This window comes from Pseudochaenichthys georgianus, chromosome 22 (genome assembly GCF_902827115.2).
Source record: "Pseudochaenichthys georgianus chromosome 22, fPseGeo1.2, whole genome shotgun sequence".
Taxonomy (NCBI): domain Eukaryota; kingdom Metazoa; phylum Chordata; class Actinopteri; order Perciformes; family Channichthyidae; genus Pseudochaenichthys; species Pseudochaenichthys georgianus.
In genome coordinates, this window is record NC_047524.1 from 5,061,649 (window position 1) to 5,074,794 (window position 13,146).

The 13,146-nt window shown below is 40.5% G+C and overlaps 1 protein-coding gene across 2 annotated transcripts; it reads left to right on the forward strand.

Annotated features, from left to right (window-relative positions):
- Positions 1-1,645: 1,645 nt before the first annotated feature.
- dpysl5a (dihydropyrimidinase like 5a) lies at positions 1,646-13,099 on the forward strand. Of its 2 annotated transcripts, none has more exons than XM_034112138.2 (13): positions 1,646-1,764; positions 4,014-4,284; positions 6,210-6,368; positions 7,092-7,271; positions 7,386-7,454; positions 7,575-7,619; positions 7,831-7,906; positions 8,477-8,633; positions 8,723-8,864; positions 9,268-9,410; positions 9,529-9,736; positions 10,302-10,470; positions 11,079-13,099. In XM_034112138.2, the coding sequence occupies exons 2-13, from the start codon at positions 4,024-4,026 to the stop codon at positions 11,162-11,164; spliced, it is 1,695 nt and encodes a 564-aa protein (XP_033968029.1). In that variant the 5' UTR covers positions 1,646-1,764; positions 4,014-4,023; the 3' UTR covers positions 11,165-13,099. The 2 variants fall into 2 exon arrangements, with proteins under 2 accessions (XP_033968029.1, XP_033968028.1); XM_034112137.2 differs by lacking the exon at positions 1,646-1,764 and adding an exon at positions 3,754-3,869.
- The last annotated feature ends 47 nt before the right edge of the window (positions 13,100-13,146 follow it).

Sequence of the window (13,146 nt, forward strand, 5' to 3'; positions counted from 1 at the left end):
GTATTAACAAAAAAAACAGAATTAAGGAAAAACAACCATTTGATATGAGAACCTTTTTGCGGGTGGCCTAAGAAGACCTCCATTGACACGTGGCCCCATCATAAGGCTAATATTTAGACATTGCAAACCAAAATTAATGTTCTCATTACTGTGAATTAGCTTCAAATTGTCAGGGGGCTGATGGAGGAGCTGTGGATATTGATATTCAGCTCCAGTTTCCATGCCATCATGCCCTCCGGCAGGGGATTTGCTGTTCAGTGTCTTGACACCTGGGTCCTCCCCACCAACAGTGCTTAAGATCAGGGTGTTGCCCTCCTGCTCCTTTCTTATAGAACATGTTGCCACCATAAAGCCACCATTCATGTTAGCTTTAAGGGCTTGCACGTACATTAACTACTAATAGCAAATGATCTTTAATACATATTTGTTAATGTTTACATTTTTTCTTGCATAATTGTTTCGGATCATGCTAAGGTCTTGAAAGAAAAGATCGACTGAGCTATTAAATTAGAATAAATGATAGGTCATAGTGACATTTTAACCATCATATCCAATATAATAAGACATAATACAAATTCATTATGCAGCTTCACCCTATTATAATTATGCCCCCCTCCTCTGATAGTGGTACAGCCTCCTCACAGTAGACACGCCCTAAATCCACAGTAATTGGTTGCTTCGGCGACCGAGCCACCCTCCCCTCTGCTGATTGGACCGTCGCACCGTCTCACATCCTGGATGCTGAGGGCTGCATCAAGTTATTCGGAGACAGCTAGAATAGTACCGGAAGACTAGCTATTAGCCAACAAAATAAGAGCGTTTAAATGTGTAAGAGAGAAACCCAGGATGTGCATGTAGTCCAATTCTTTAAGATGACCAATGCAATGCGTTCTACCTTCGATTATAATCTAGAGGACACTCAGCTGATGCAACCATTGTGTTTCATACTACAACATTTTGATTACAAATGTATTAATTACTCTTATTTGCTTAAAGTGCATTTTGGAGAAGAGCAAATGCACAAATATTAAGAGTGCTATTAGGTTCCTTCAAAATATGCCTACAAAAAGTAATATCTGTCATAAGGATTAATAAGGGTTATATATATTTATATATTGAGTATTTATACGATTCTGAAAAAAGACATGAGCATAAACTAGTGATGCAGATTACATATGTGGGAAAAATACATTTACATTTCATGCAATTTAGCATTTAAAATGAAATGCAAATCCTGGCTCCAGATCTCTAAATTGCCGCTCACATTTTTAATTTGTCAAACAATAAAAGCTAGACAAATGGCATTTAAATCTGATTATTATGAAGTGTCATAGCTGTTTCCATTGTCTTCGGTTACAGTGCCTTCATACAAAAAACAAAAGAAAAATAGTCAGTTAATTGTATTATTTTCATTCTAAATGTTTGGTTATTGCTATGCACCAATACTCTAGAAACACTTGTATGTAGAAACCTATTTTGCATGAAAAAACATATAAACATTATCTGAAATGTTGTCCCATCATTCCTTTGCAAAGAAAAACAACTTAGATTTTATTTTTGAAAGCCATAACCGGAAGTCTTACTTCTGCAGCCTCGCTGGTTGACTCGCTGGTTGACTGCGGTCTGCTGGTCCCGGACCGGCCAGGAAGGCATCCATCTGGTGAGTGTCTCCTCGGAAAGTGCCATCCACGGATTGTGTTGCCTCCTGTTCCTGTAGGAAAGTAAGCAGAGAGACGCGTGGATCAGCAGCAGCAGAGAGAGGAGGTATGTGGTGCACACCTTCAGCTTTATTCTGGGCAGGCTCTTTGATGGGGGGAATCCTCTCCTGGAGCCCGGAGATTTGTCTCCATGCCCCCGGGCTGCGCGGCTGAGTGTCTGCCCTGCCTGCCAGCCTCCACGGGTCTCCACACACCCTGAAGTGCAACTACACCTCAGAACCTGTGTGCAGGGTTACAATATGGAGAGACTTTAGATGGCAGCCCTGTCCTCACTGTGGAGGAATAGGCGGTGAAGCGGTTTGTAGGTCGCTCTGCTCGCTGTGCCTCCGCCGCTCATGCCGGATGGGGACCGGGTTCTTTGTGTCAGGTCTCACAAGTGGAAGTGTCATCACTCCGTTGCGATTACACCTTTACAGTAAATGTATAATTATCTGCCTGGATAATTATGTGTTCTACTTATTGACATATGCAATTGCATACATTTAAATACCTGTTATTTTATAAAATAGCATTAATGGGCAAATCAAGTAAAAAATAAAGATATTTGGCCAACATTAGCAAGGCCCTGCCTATACTACAGGCTATGTGTATACTACAAAGTGAACATTAAAAAACATGTGTAGTGTATACCACAGTTAAATGAATAATCTATCATTTACGTGTTATGTCATAGGTCCTAAATCATAGCTCACCTGTTTGTTATTGACAACCGGCGTCAACTTCCATAGTGCATGAGCAATAGGCCCTGTCTTATCATAATAACTTTATTATAGGGTGTAGCTGCTTCCAGGCTATTTGAAGCCTGTTAGGATTAATGCCCAACATAAGCCATCCTCCTCTCCTCCCATTATCAGGCATCAGATCTGGATGTGTGAAGGAGTCCATGCCATGCAGTAAAGTTGCCGCACCCTCATACGTACGCATCCTGCAAGCGCGCAAGAACGCAAGCAAGAACGCAAGCACGCAGGATGGCCACACACACACACACACACACACACACACACGCACACACGCACACGCACACACACACACACATCATAAGATCACTAATACACTGGTGAAGAATGGAAGGGAGGAGCAGATCTTCGAGGTTGTTTCTTTGTTATTGATCAAAGACCCAGATTACCCAAGAAGGAAAGAAGGAGTGGAGCAACCTTTGTAGTTCTGGCTAAAATGTCATTGTAGATATTTATTTATTATACTGAAAATACTGAAAAAATATTTTAGCAGGCTGTTTTAACTCTCCATGCTGCCAGGAATTACATTTTAGTTAGCCTCCTGTCAAAAACACTGGATTCAATCAATAGAATACCAAGCAGGTGTACTTTTTAAAAATGGAAAACATGTAACCAAAAAACTCTGATAGAACAAATATTGAGGACATCTTATCGTATTATCTTATTAGGAGATGCAGTAGAGGTAAAATTGTTGAATATGTGAAAAATAAAAGAGTAGAGAAAAGTCTAAATAGTGTGTAGTGGAAACCTCTGACGACCCCTTTTGTGGGTACAAATCCATAGGTTGGGCAGCACTGCGTATGAACCTAATATTTATCATTTTTCAGCCTTGACATGGATTTTACATTTTCAGATTACAGATTGGACATACCTTGCCGTTGAGTGTTTAATTATTTCTTGTGGATGTTTTGAATGATGAGGATTGTTTGGATACTACTGTGATACTTTGCATGATTTTGTGCAATGAAGTTTGCCTAATGACCCCGGTCTCTAAAATAATTGAGAGTATAATTGAAACTGTAACGTTCCCTACCTGGTCCAGCTGGGGAATGCTCATGACTCTTTGTTAGTAGAGACATTTTCAATGAATGTCAGGAACACCAATACATTTCTCAGCTCATTTTGTTTGGCCACTATGATTATTTCTGAGTGGACATCATTGTTAGTAGCTTTATGCTGCTCTAGTCCTTTCAAATAAAGGTCTTATTGACCCTCGTCTGCCTTGTTGTGATCCACTACTGGACTCTTTCTAATCCCCACTACGTCACTGTGCACTGGGATGTCAGGTCACAGGCAGTGACACCCTCCTCAGTCCTCTAGCTGATGTCAGTCACAGCCTGACAGACTAGTCTCAGCGCAGCATCACTGCTTCTTAGCATAGACTTACTACACGCAAGATGAGCAACTGTAAAAAGTAATCTATCTCATAGAAAAATTGCAGTTTTTGTGCCTTTTCTTGTTTAGATTTGAGTCAGTTTACTACAGTTTTAGCGGCTGCTCACAATACCGAACATAACAGGATTAAATTAGTATCTTTCTCCTTCTTTTTTCCTTTCAGAGCTATAGCCATGTCTTCCAGCTCAGGGAATGTGCGGATCCTTATAAAGGGCGGTAAGGTGGTGAACGATGACTGCACCCAGGAGGCTGACGTCTACATCGAGAACGGCATCATCCAGCAGGTGGGCAAGGAGATGATGATCCCAGGTGGAGCCAAAGTCATCGACGCCTCTGGAAAACTGGTCCTCCCCGGGGGGATCGACACCAGCGTCCACCTGGAGGAGAGCTTCATGAACGCCACCACGGCAGACGACTTCTACAGCGGCACCAAGGTAACGTCCTGCTGGGAATGGAAAGGAAAAGGAAGAGAGGAGAGTTAAGACTTGAAGTAGGACACCTATCCTAATTGTAGATCAGAGCACAAGCAACACTAAATGTCACAGCAAGTCAAAGCATGAAATAAGAGCAATGATTTGCAAATTAAGACTGTGACCTACATTTTCAAATTCAAGTTTTTGTGCTTGACTTTCGTGGATATCACCATAACTTTTAGATTTCCTATGTTCACAAATGTGTTCTTTCCCCATTAGATAGAGATCATTGCAAGCTTATTAATGATGCTTATTTTAGCTAAGATTTCACAGAAGCTTTTTCCGTTTGGTTTTGATATGTCAGACAAAATGAGAGCGAAATGTAAACACTAAAATGATATTAAATATGAGGCATTAAAATTGAATGATATATAGCATCTTATAAGTTAAACGAGGAAGATGAAGGCGGCTGTAATGTTGTAAAACATTTAAGTTTTGGTGGTTTTATTTCAGCCATGCTATTCATTTTCGAGGTAGGGCCCTTAGCCATTAGTTGATTAACTCATTAGTAAATGGGCCGAAAGTTAATTGGACACTTTCATTATCGACTATTCTGTTGAGTCATTTTTTCAAAGCAAAATTTGCAAAGATTTCCTGGTTTCAGTTTCCAGTATTTGAAGATGTTCTTTTTTTTTCCTATGATTGTTAGTCGAATATATTTGAGTTTATTTGTTGGCTCGACAGACACCTTGGACTCAGATCTGTAATAAGCCCCTCAGAGAGCGAGACTCAATAAAAAAAAAAGCTAAGAAGCATTTGAAATAGAAGCTAGACTTGTAATGGACATCTCTCTCAGACAAAATTATTATCAATTATTTAAAGAGAATAATCAGCAGATTCAGATCCTGCCCTACTTGGCAGTTGTATGTGGGTTTTTTTCTTGAAGTATCACAAGTTTGCAGAGCGTGTGTTTCACCAGCATCACACAGGAATGATTTGGCCCTCTGCTGTTAGCGAGGCTGCCAGAATGTGTGGAATAAAGTCATCATGGCGTCTGATAAAGCCTGGGAGACCCTGCTCTGCCTTCAGGGCTCCATGATGACTCAACACTGTGAGAGATGATGGAGTATGAGAGGTGACGGAGGCTGGGCTTCAGATTTAGTAACTGGACAGACAGACTGCTGCCCGTAGACGCCGGTGACAGACACTATTCTCCTCACTCCTCTCTGCCTCGCCCCTCCCTACACGCTCCAAAAAAAAAGAGAGTCCGGAGACAAATGCAGATCGGTATCCGTTTCCATGGATACCGGGGGGGCTGCTGCAAAGACTGCTGCAAAGCCTTTTCACTAACGCCATTGTGCTTGGAGACAATGGCTCTCAGACACAAGCCCCCCCCTCCTCTTCGTGTCCCCTCCCTCTTCACTCTCTAGGGTCAGCTGACAGATGCTCAGTGAAGCATGCACTCATACACAAAACACACTCTGTTTCACGTGTCGGGGTTATTCACATCTACTGTACGCGTGGGTTTGAAACGTCTTAGTCTATGGGAGATAATAAGCAATAAGTGCCGATGTCGTAAAAAATACATTATACAGTGAGCTTTGACTATACTGTGAGGGGCAGTTAATTGACTACTAAAGGATTTATATTCCCCTCAGCAATCGTTATACAAATAACCATAACAAATGTGCATTAATAGCAATTGTGGCTTCTACCTTTATGCCCAGAGCAGAAGAGTTATGTTGATTACTCCCTCTAGTATTTATGGGTTTAATAAATCAATATATTCTCCTTTAACATCGCTTAATGCCGCGGTTTAATTATATTTTAGTTAAGTCAGTTATTTCAGTTAACCTCAGTGCATTTAAGTCTTGAATAATAATAATTACAGAATTATCCCCTTACAATTTGGGTAACTTAACAAATGTTGTTTGTATTTCTTCTAGGCGGCTCTTGCTGGCGGTACAACAATGGTGATCGGACACGTTCTGCCAGAGAAGAATGAGTCTTTGCTGGAAGCCTACGAGAAGTGCCGCAGCTCGGCGGACCCCAAAGCCTGCTGCGACTACGCTCTGCACGTGGGAGTGACTTGGTGGGGACCCAAGGTAATCCAGCACTGTGCTCCCACTACGCATGATTTATTTTCCCTATTCAAAATAATGTTCAGCGAAAAAAAACTCATGGCTTTAGTGTCTTACTTCTGCTGTACCTCTGTAAGTGATTTCATATTAATTATAATGCCAGGACAAAGCTAAATGTGTCAGACTGAAGTAACTATCCATTATATATGTTTAGGCTCTACTTATCTACAAAAATATACAAACAGTTTAAAAGAAAGTAGTGGTGAAAAATAATGACTTCCTTTCTTTACAGCTTTTCCTTGACCTCTTTGGAAAATGTCATGATGTTATGCAATGGCAGATTATTTATTTTTCAGCAACGTTGGTAACAATACATAGAAAAACTAAATGCTCCTTAATTCACATTAAGATTCCTGTCTTAAACAGAACTTCACCTTGCTGCGTTGCTTTATATGTTCCTTGCGCATGGAATTGTGGGACTTAATTATCTCTTTTCATTGGTTAAACTTTGCATGATCCAGTGTTCCATATGAAAGGAAGCATTGAAGCAGCTTTCCATAGAATTTATAGAACTGGACCAGCCCTTATCATGGCTGCCACTTAGATACTTCTGGGTCATTTCACTCAGTTAATAACATTCCTAAGCAAAAACAGTTTGAAACTATTTGACCGTGGCCCAGATATATTTTTTAAAAAGACACTTAGTTTAAGCGGAGAGATGCTGAGGCTCTTTTACACTTCCTGCAGGTGCGAGCTGAGATGGAGAAGCTGGTGAGGGAGCACGGGGTGAATTCCTTCCAGATGTTCATGGCCTATAAGGACATGTTCATGCTGAGGGACAGCGAGCTCTTCCAGGCTCTGCAGCAGTGTAAGGACATCGGAGCCATAGCAAGGGTCCACGCTGAGAACGGGGAGCTGGTTGTCGAGGTGAGGGGATCACTGTTCATATAACACATCAAGTTATCATAGATGCTTGTGTTGATTAATTGTGTAGCCATTTGTCGTCAATATTATTCATGATATTCTCTTGTCTCTTCGCAGGGTGCAAAGGAAGCATTGGACCTGGGCATCAGCGGCCCAGAGGGGATAGAAATCAGCAGGCCTGAAGAGGTAACATACTCAGGATGACTTTCATTATATCCAGAGTCTTGTCAAGAGTATTGATATCATTTTTGTAATAAAATAATCATATCTCAACATGATAACTCACAGAATTATGTTTCTTTACAGCTGGAAGCAGAGGCGACCCACAGGGCGATCACCATCGCAAATAGGGTGAGTGAGATCCCTTCAGCACAAATAAAGGAAAATTAGTTTGTTGGCAAAAAAAAACAAAAAGACCTTTTCTAAAAATTACAAAAACAGCACTAGTCTGAGTGCACAGGAAAACATGTCTTAGGAAAATAAATAAAATATATAGATTTTTGCCAATTATGATGTGAAAAGAATATTAGAATGTATTCCCTCTGTGTGTGTCTTCTGTCAGGCCCACTGCCCGATCTATCTGGTCAATGTGTCCAGCATGTCTGCAGGAGATGTCGTTGCTACAGCCAAGATGCAGGGTAAGGCCTACTTCTGTTCAAAGCAAATAATATGAACTTGTAAAATAAATACATTTAGAAAAGAAAATAACTTCAATGTATACAAGGGGAGCTCTATCAAAGAGATGTACTGTATGACTTAACAATCACTTTGGTTCTTTGCAAGGCCTGAAATCTAAATGAACTGGGACCAAGTAGCCTTCTTCCCATCTTGAGCATGGCCACATATCTTGGAAATTCCCAAATATTCAGCCATGTTTTTGGGGGTGAGAAAGTGGGATGTCATGTGAAAGACAATGAATTTAATGTTTTACCAAAAGCTGGCTCCAGGGAAACCCCCCCTCACTATGGACATTTTCTAGTTGCCCCTCCACCCCCCATCTTATCCCAGTCCTCATTTTTGTTGCTCTGCATTCCAACACATTTAAAATCTTATGAATAGTAATGAAACAGTCATTTTCTGGACAAAAGTGGTCTGCTTGCCTAATCGTTTTAACTATTGCATGCTTCACCTCTGTCCCTTTTCTTACAGCACTCTTTTCACTATAATTTGACTTGGTGTGCCTTTTTATATGTACTGCCTAACCACAGGTAAGGTTGTCCACGGGGAAACCACCACAGCCCACGCTGTGCTGAACGGGATGCACTACTACCACCAGGACTGGGCCTACGCTGCTGCACACGTCACCGTGCCCCCTCTCCGCCTGGACCCCAGCACTCCCAACTACCTAATGAGCCTGCTGGGAAAGTGAGGAAAACCAGAAAACCTCACACTAAATGTAGTCTGATGTCACTGTTACTGGTTTCTAAATGCGACCTCACTCTGTTTGGCCGCAGCGACACTCTGAATGTTGTGGGCTCGGACCACCGTCCATTCACCACCAAACAGAGAGCGATGGGTAAGGATGACTTCACAAAGATCCCCCACGGGCTCCCCGGCATTGAGGATCGCATGAGCGTCATCTGGGAGAAAGGAGTGGTATGTGGAGCTCTTTTGTTCCCGAGTGGCTGCTAGAAAACCGCCAAAAAATAGGGCATCTGTTTTGGATTGGTGGTTATCGATTCTAAGGAGAAAATAACGACTCTCAGGGCAGAACAAATATATGTTTCTACTTTTGGTGCATAAGTTGTTTCAGTCAGATGTTTAAGTCCATATTTTCAGTAACAATGGCCTTTTTTTGGCATGTCCTTTATTGTAAGTCTCTATTCTATATTTTTTTTATATTACAAATTGTTTTAGGGTGCCTGAAAACATTTGTCAGTGACTACAGATAATAAATAGTAACTTGGCATATACAACAATGTTTAATAATGTGCACTGTCCCTCTTTTTTTTATTCTAAAGGTTACAAACACGAGTGTTGTCTTTTCTTTAATTCCCAGATTGGAGGTAAGATGGATGAGAATCGCTTTGTTGCCGTCACAAGCTCAAACGCAGCCAAGATCTACAACCTTTACCCGAAGAAGGGGCGGATCATCGCGGGAGCAGACGCTGATGTGGTGGTCTGGGACCCCGAGGGATCCAAGTATGAAACTCTATCCGTCCGTTCATCGACACAGCAGCAGCTTTTATCTCCAATCACTAGAAGCTGTTTGGGTTTCTGAATGAACTGGATCTTCTTCTCTTTCCATCTCTGTCTGCAGGACCATTTCTGTGGATACCCAGTTCCAGGGAGGAGATGTGAACCTGTATGAGGGACTCCGCTGTCATGGCGTGCCGCTGGTCACCATCAGCCGGGGCCGTGTGGTCTATGAGAACGGGATGTTTACATGTGCTGAGGGCTCGGGGAAGTTCTGCCCCCTGAGGACCTTCCCGGATCTGCTCTACAAGAAGATGGTGCAGAGGGAAAAGGTATCAGACACGACCATCTTTACTTCCTTTATTCATTTATTTCTTGATCCACTCCTTTTTTCTTTGTTATTTATTTCCTTCTTTGTTTTTCTTTTTTCCCATATGTTTAGTTATTTTGTATCCATCCTTCCTTCCTTCTTTTCTTCTTTCTGTCCTTCTTTTATCCATCTTTCTCATTCCTTTCTTTGATTTAATTAATTTTCTTTTATAGGTTTCCCGTTGTGTTCCCATTCCTTTCTTCTTTGGTACCTACCTTCTGTCTATCTTTTCTTTCTCTCCTTTCCTTTCTCCAAAACGTTTCTATTTCATCATCAACCCTCACAGCTTTTCAAACCTCTCTTTGTTCAATCTTAAATTAAATCTTGCAGACCAACTGTAGTCCTACAAATCTGCAATCTTAGCTGTCAGAAGAGCTACTTTTGGTCTTTTACTTGTAATACTTCTTCTAGTTAGTACTCATGTTTATAACTAGGTATACAACTATTCCATAGCCAGTTTGTTTGCTTACAAATGTTCATTAACCTGATTGTGTTCATTTATTTGTCTTACCACGTTGACTTTCCAGAGCCAGGCTGTGAAAGCTGTGGAACGAGAGCCCTACACTGGTGAAGTAGTCCCGGTGCTCAACTCAGGAAAGAGGGAATTTGGGGTTTCAGATTCGGACACTCCGACGCGCCCATCCACTCGGCACGGCGGCGTGAGGGACCTCCAGGGGTCCAGCTTCAGCCTGTCTGGTAAGAACCAGCAGATTCATTCAGATATCCGTGAACATTTCCATTTTAACTTGCATATGATGTCACCAGGAATGTGATAGAGATGCCTTTTTTGGCTATTCTTTTCTCCACCTGTTGAGATGCTGTGTGTCTTGTGACTGAGGCACCTTGTGGCTTTTTAAAAATGTTAACATACACCACTTAGCCTGATGAGGGCGCCATAGATATGAGAAATGTAGTCGAGTAATTCTTGGCACCTCAAAAGGTATACAGCACAGAAGGCTTACCCCTCCTGGTATATATTCCTCACATTCTGACCAAGAGTTGCCTAGTACACTTTTAAATTATTATTTTTTTTTTAAATGTTATTTCTTAATTAGACAAATTTGACAGTAGATAGCTTTTTGCATCAAATGCACAAAGGGTTGATGCCTGGGGATTTATTGGATTATTTTCTGTTTGTATTATTCGAGCAACAAATGGCCGTATTCCATGTCAATATACTTTTACATCCAATTAAACGGAATGAGAATAAATGATATGTTAAGCTGTTTCGAGACAACCCTTTAAAGAAAATATGATTTAGTTACCTTGTGCTGAACCCTGCACACCATCATATTCTGCTCCAGGTGCCCAGATCGATGACAAAATTCCTAAGAGGTCCTCGGCCAGGATCCTCGCTCCTCCTGGAGGGAGATCCAGCGGAATCTGGTAACCAATCAGAAGTGACACTGAAGATCGACACCTGAGGGAAACATATGGCCAAGCAAGACAACTTGTTTTTCTTTCTGGAGTTTGTATGTTGAACTCAGCACAGTAACATAGGACACGTTAAACTGTAGGATATTTGCCGTAACAATATTTGAATATCGATCAAACTATTATTGGTTCCCAAAAATGTAGTCAATTGTTAACCAAATAAGCAGCAAATAAAAAAAGTGTTGCCAATGAATATCTTTGGCTGTTGGATTACATTAGGGGAAATATCTTACTAATAGTTTTAGGAGTATAGAGGTGAGTCATGGTTTTTATGATGCGATTGTGTTACCTCACTGTGAAATACGATTTTGCACTTGTATCATGTACTATTTAGATGCCTTTTTACATGATTTAATGTCACACATATCACAAATGTCCTTCTTACTGCGAGCCTGGGTGAATGACGTGTAATAAATTATGACAAGGGCATGACATTATAATGTCAGTTATGAAAAATATTTGACCAATTTGAAGTATCATAATGCAAGCTAACCTTTTCTATGCGTTTGTTTATTGATTATTTATATTGTATTGTGCTATTTTCCGTCGATGCTACCACGTTAGAAATATTTCCTGAATAAGAACGAGGTCTTGGTTCAGTAGTTAATTATTCACCGATAAATATTTCCGATCATGTTTACAGCCTTATAGCCGAATAGACGTCTGTTCCACCCCCACCAAATGTGAATGAACCTATGCTGTGTGCATGGTAGCATAGTTAGAACTACTGTAATAAGCACTAATGTTGCGATGCATTTTTTTTAACGTAGCCATTTCACCACAGAGAGCAAAAAGTCTCACCCAAACTGCCTTCTTCTCACCTGAGAACACTGACACCCACAAACACATCGCCAGGCACAGATCATGATGTTCCTTTGGTCATTTTGTACTGGTCTGAAAGGCAGGGTGTAACATATTCCTCTGACAATTACACCACTGTGAAGTAGGGCTGGGCAATAATATTATATCGTGATATGTGGTTTTAGAATTTGGTTATTGTAAGCTTTCTGTTCCTGGTTTAAAGTGACATTTTCTCAATTTACCGCACTGTTCTTTAGCTTTTTCTATTATTTGCCTTTAACTGATTAGTCTTTAAATCCGCATTACTGGTAATAATTATCAAAATTCTCACTTTTTTGTGAAAGCATCAATGGTTAACCCTACAATATGTCACAATATTGAGGTATTTGGCCCACAATATTGTGATACATGATTTCTTCCCTATTGCCCAGCCTCTTCAGCATTCACAGAGTGGAATTGATTTAAGCAGATATGTTAGTCAATGAAGGCCATGTTGTCAGGGTATCAAATGCCATCACACTGCAGGACACTGACAGCATTATAACTGGAAGGCATGCTTGTTGAGCAACTAAGGAAAAGCACTGATACTACTACTGTATTTTTATTGTTTTGTTTAGTTACAGAATATTTCTTGTGAATAATTGTCTTTGTACGTGATTTTGTTTTGTTTTTGTAAAACCTGTAGTGTAAAGCAGGTATGCACACAAGACTTTGATTATTTTTAACAGAAGATCCTCACTCTACAGTTACATTCCTACATCATTGTTTGTTTTTTGTACAAATGTCCTAAATGTACACCGGTGCTGAACAATGTGTTACCACATTTAATTCCTTTTATGTCTTGTTTTTCCCTTGCAGCTCTATATCACATGATTTGAGTGCAAATAAACCACAATGAAATCTCCAACTAAATCCTGTGTCTGATTGGAAAGTATCATTTACTCACTTACTGCACTTGGACTGTAAATTGTACTGGTACTTATTTATATTTTAGAAAAAATATTGTACTTTTTTGTTCACTTCATAATTTCACAGCTTTATTTGATAAACAAAAAGCAATGTCTAGTTTGGGAACTAATTTCAACTGTGTATGGCTTTAACAAAAAACGAAAAAACATTTTATTTGTATGGTTCCTT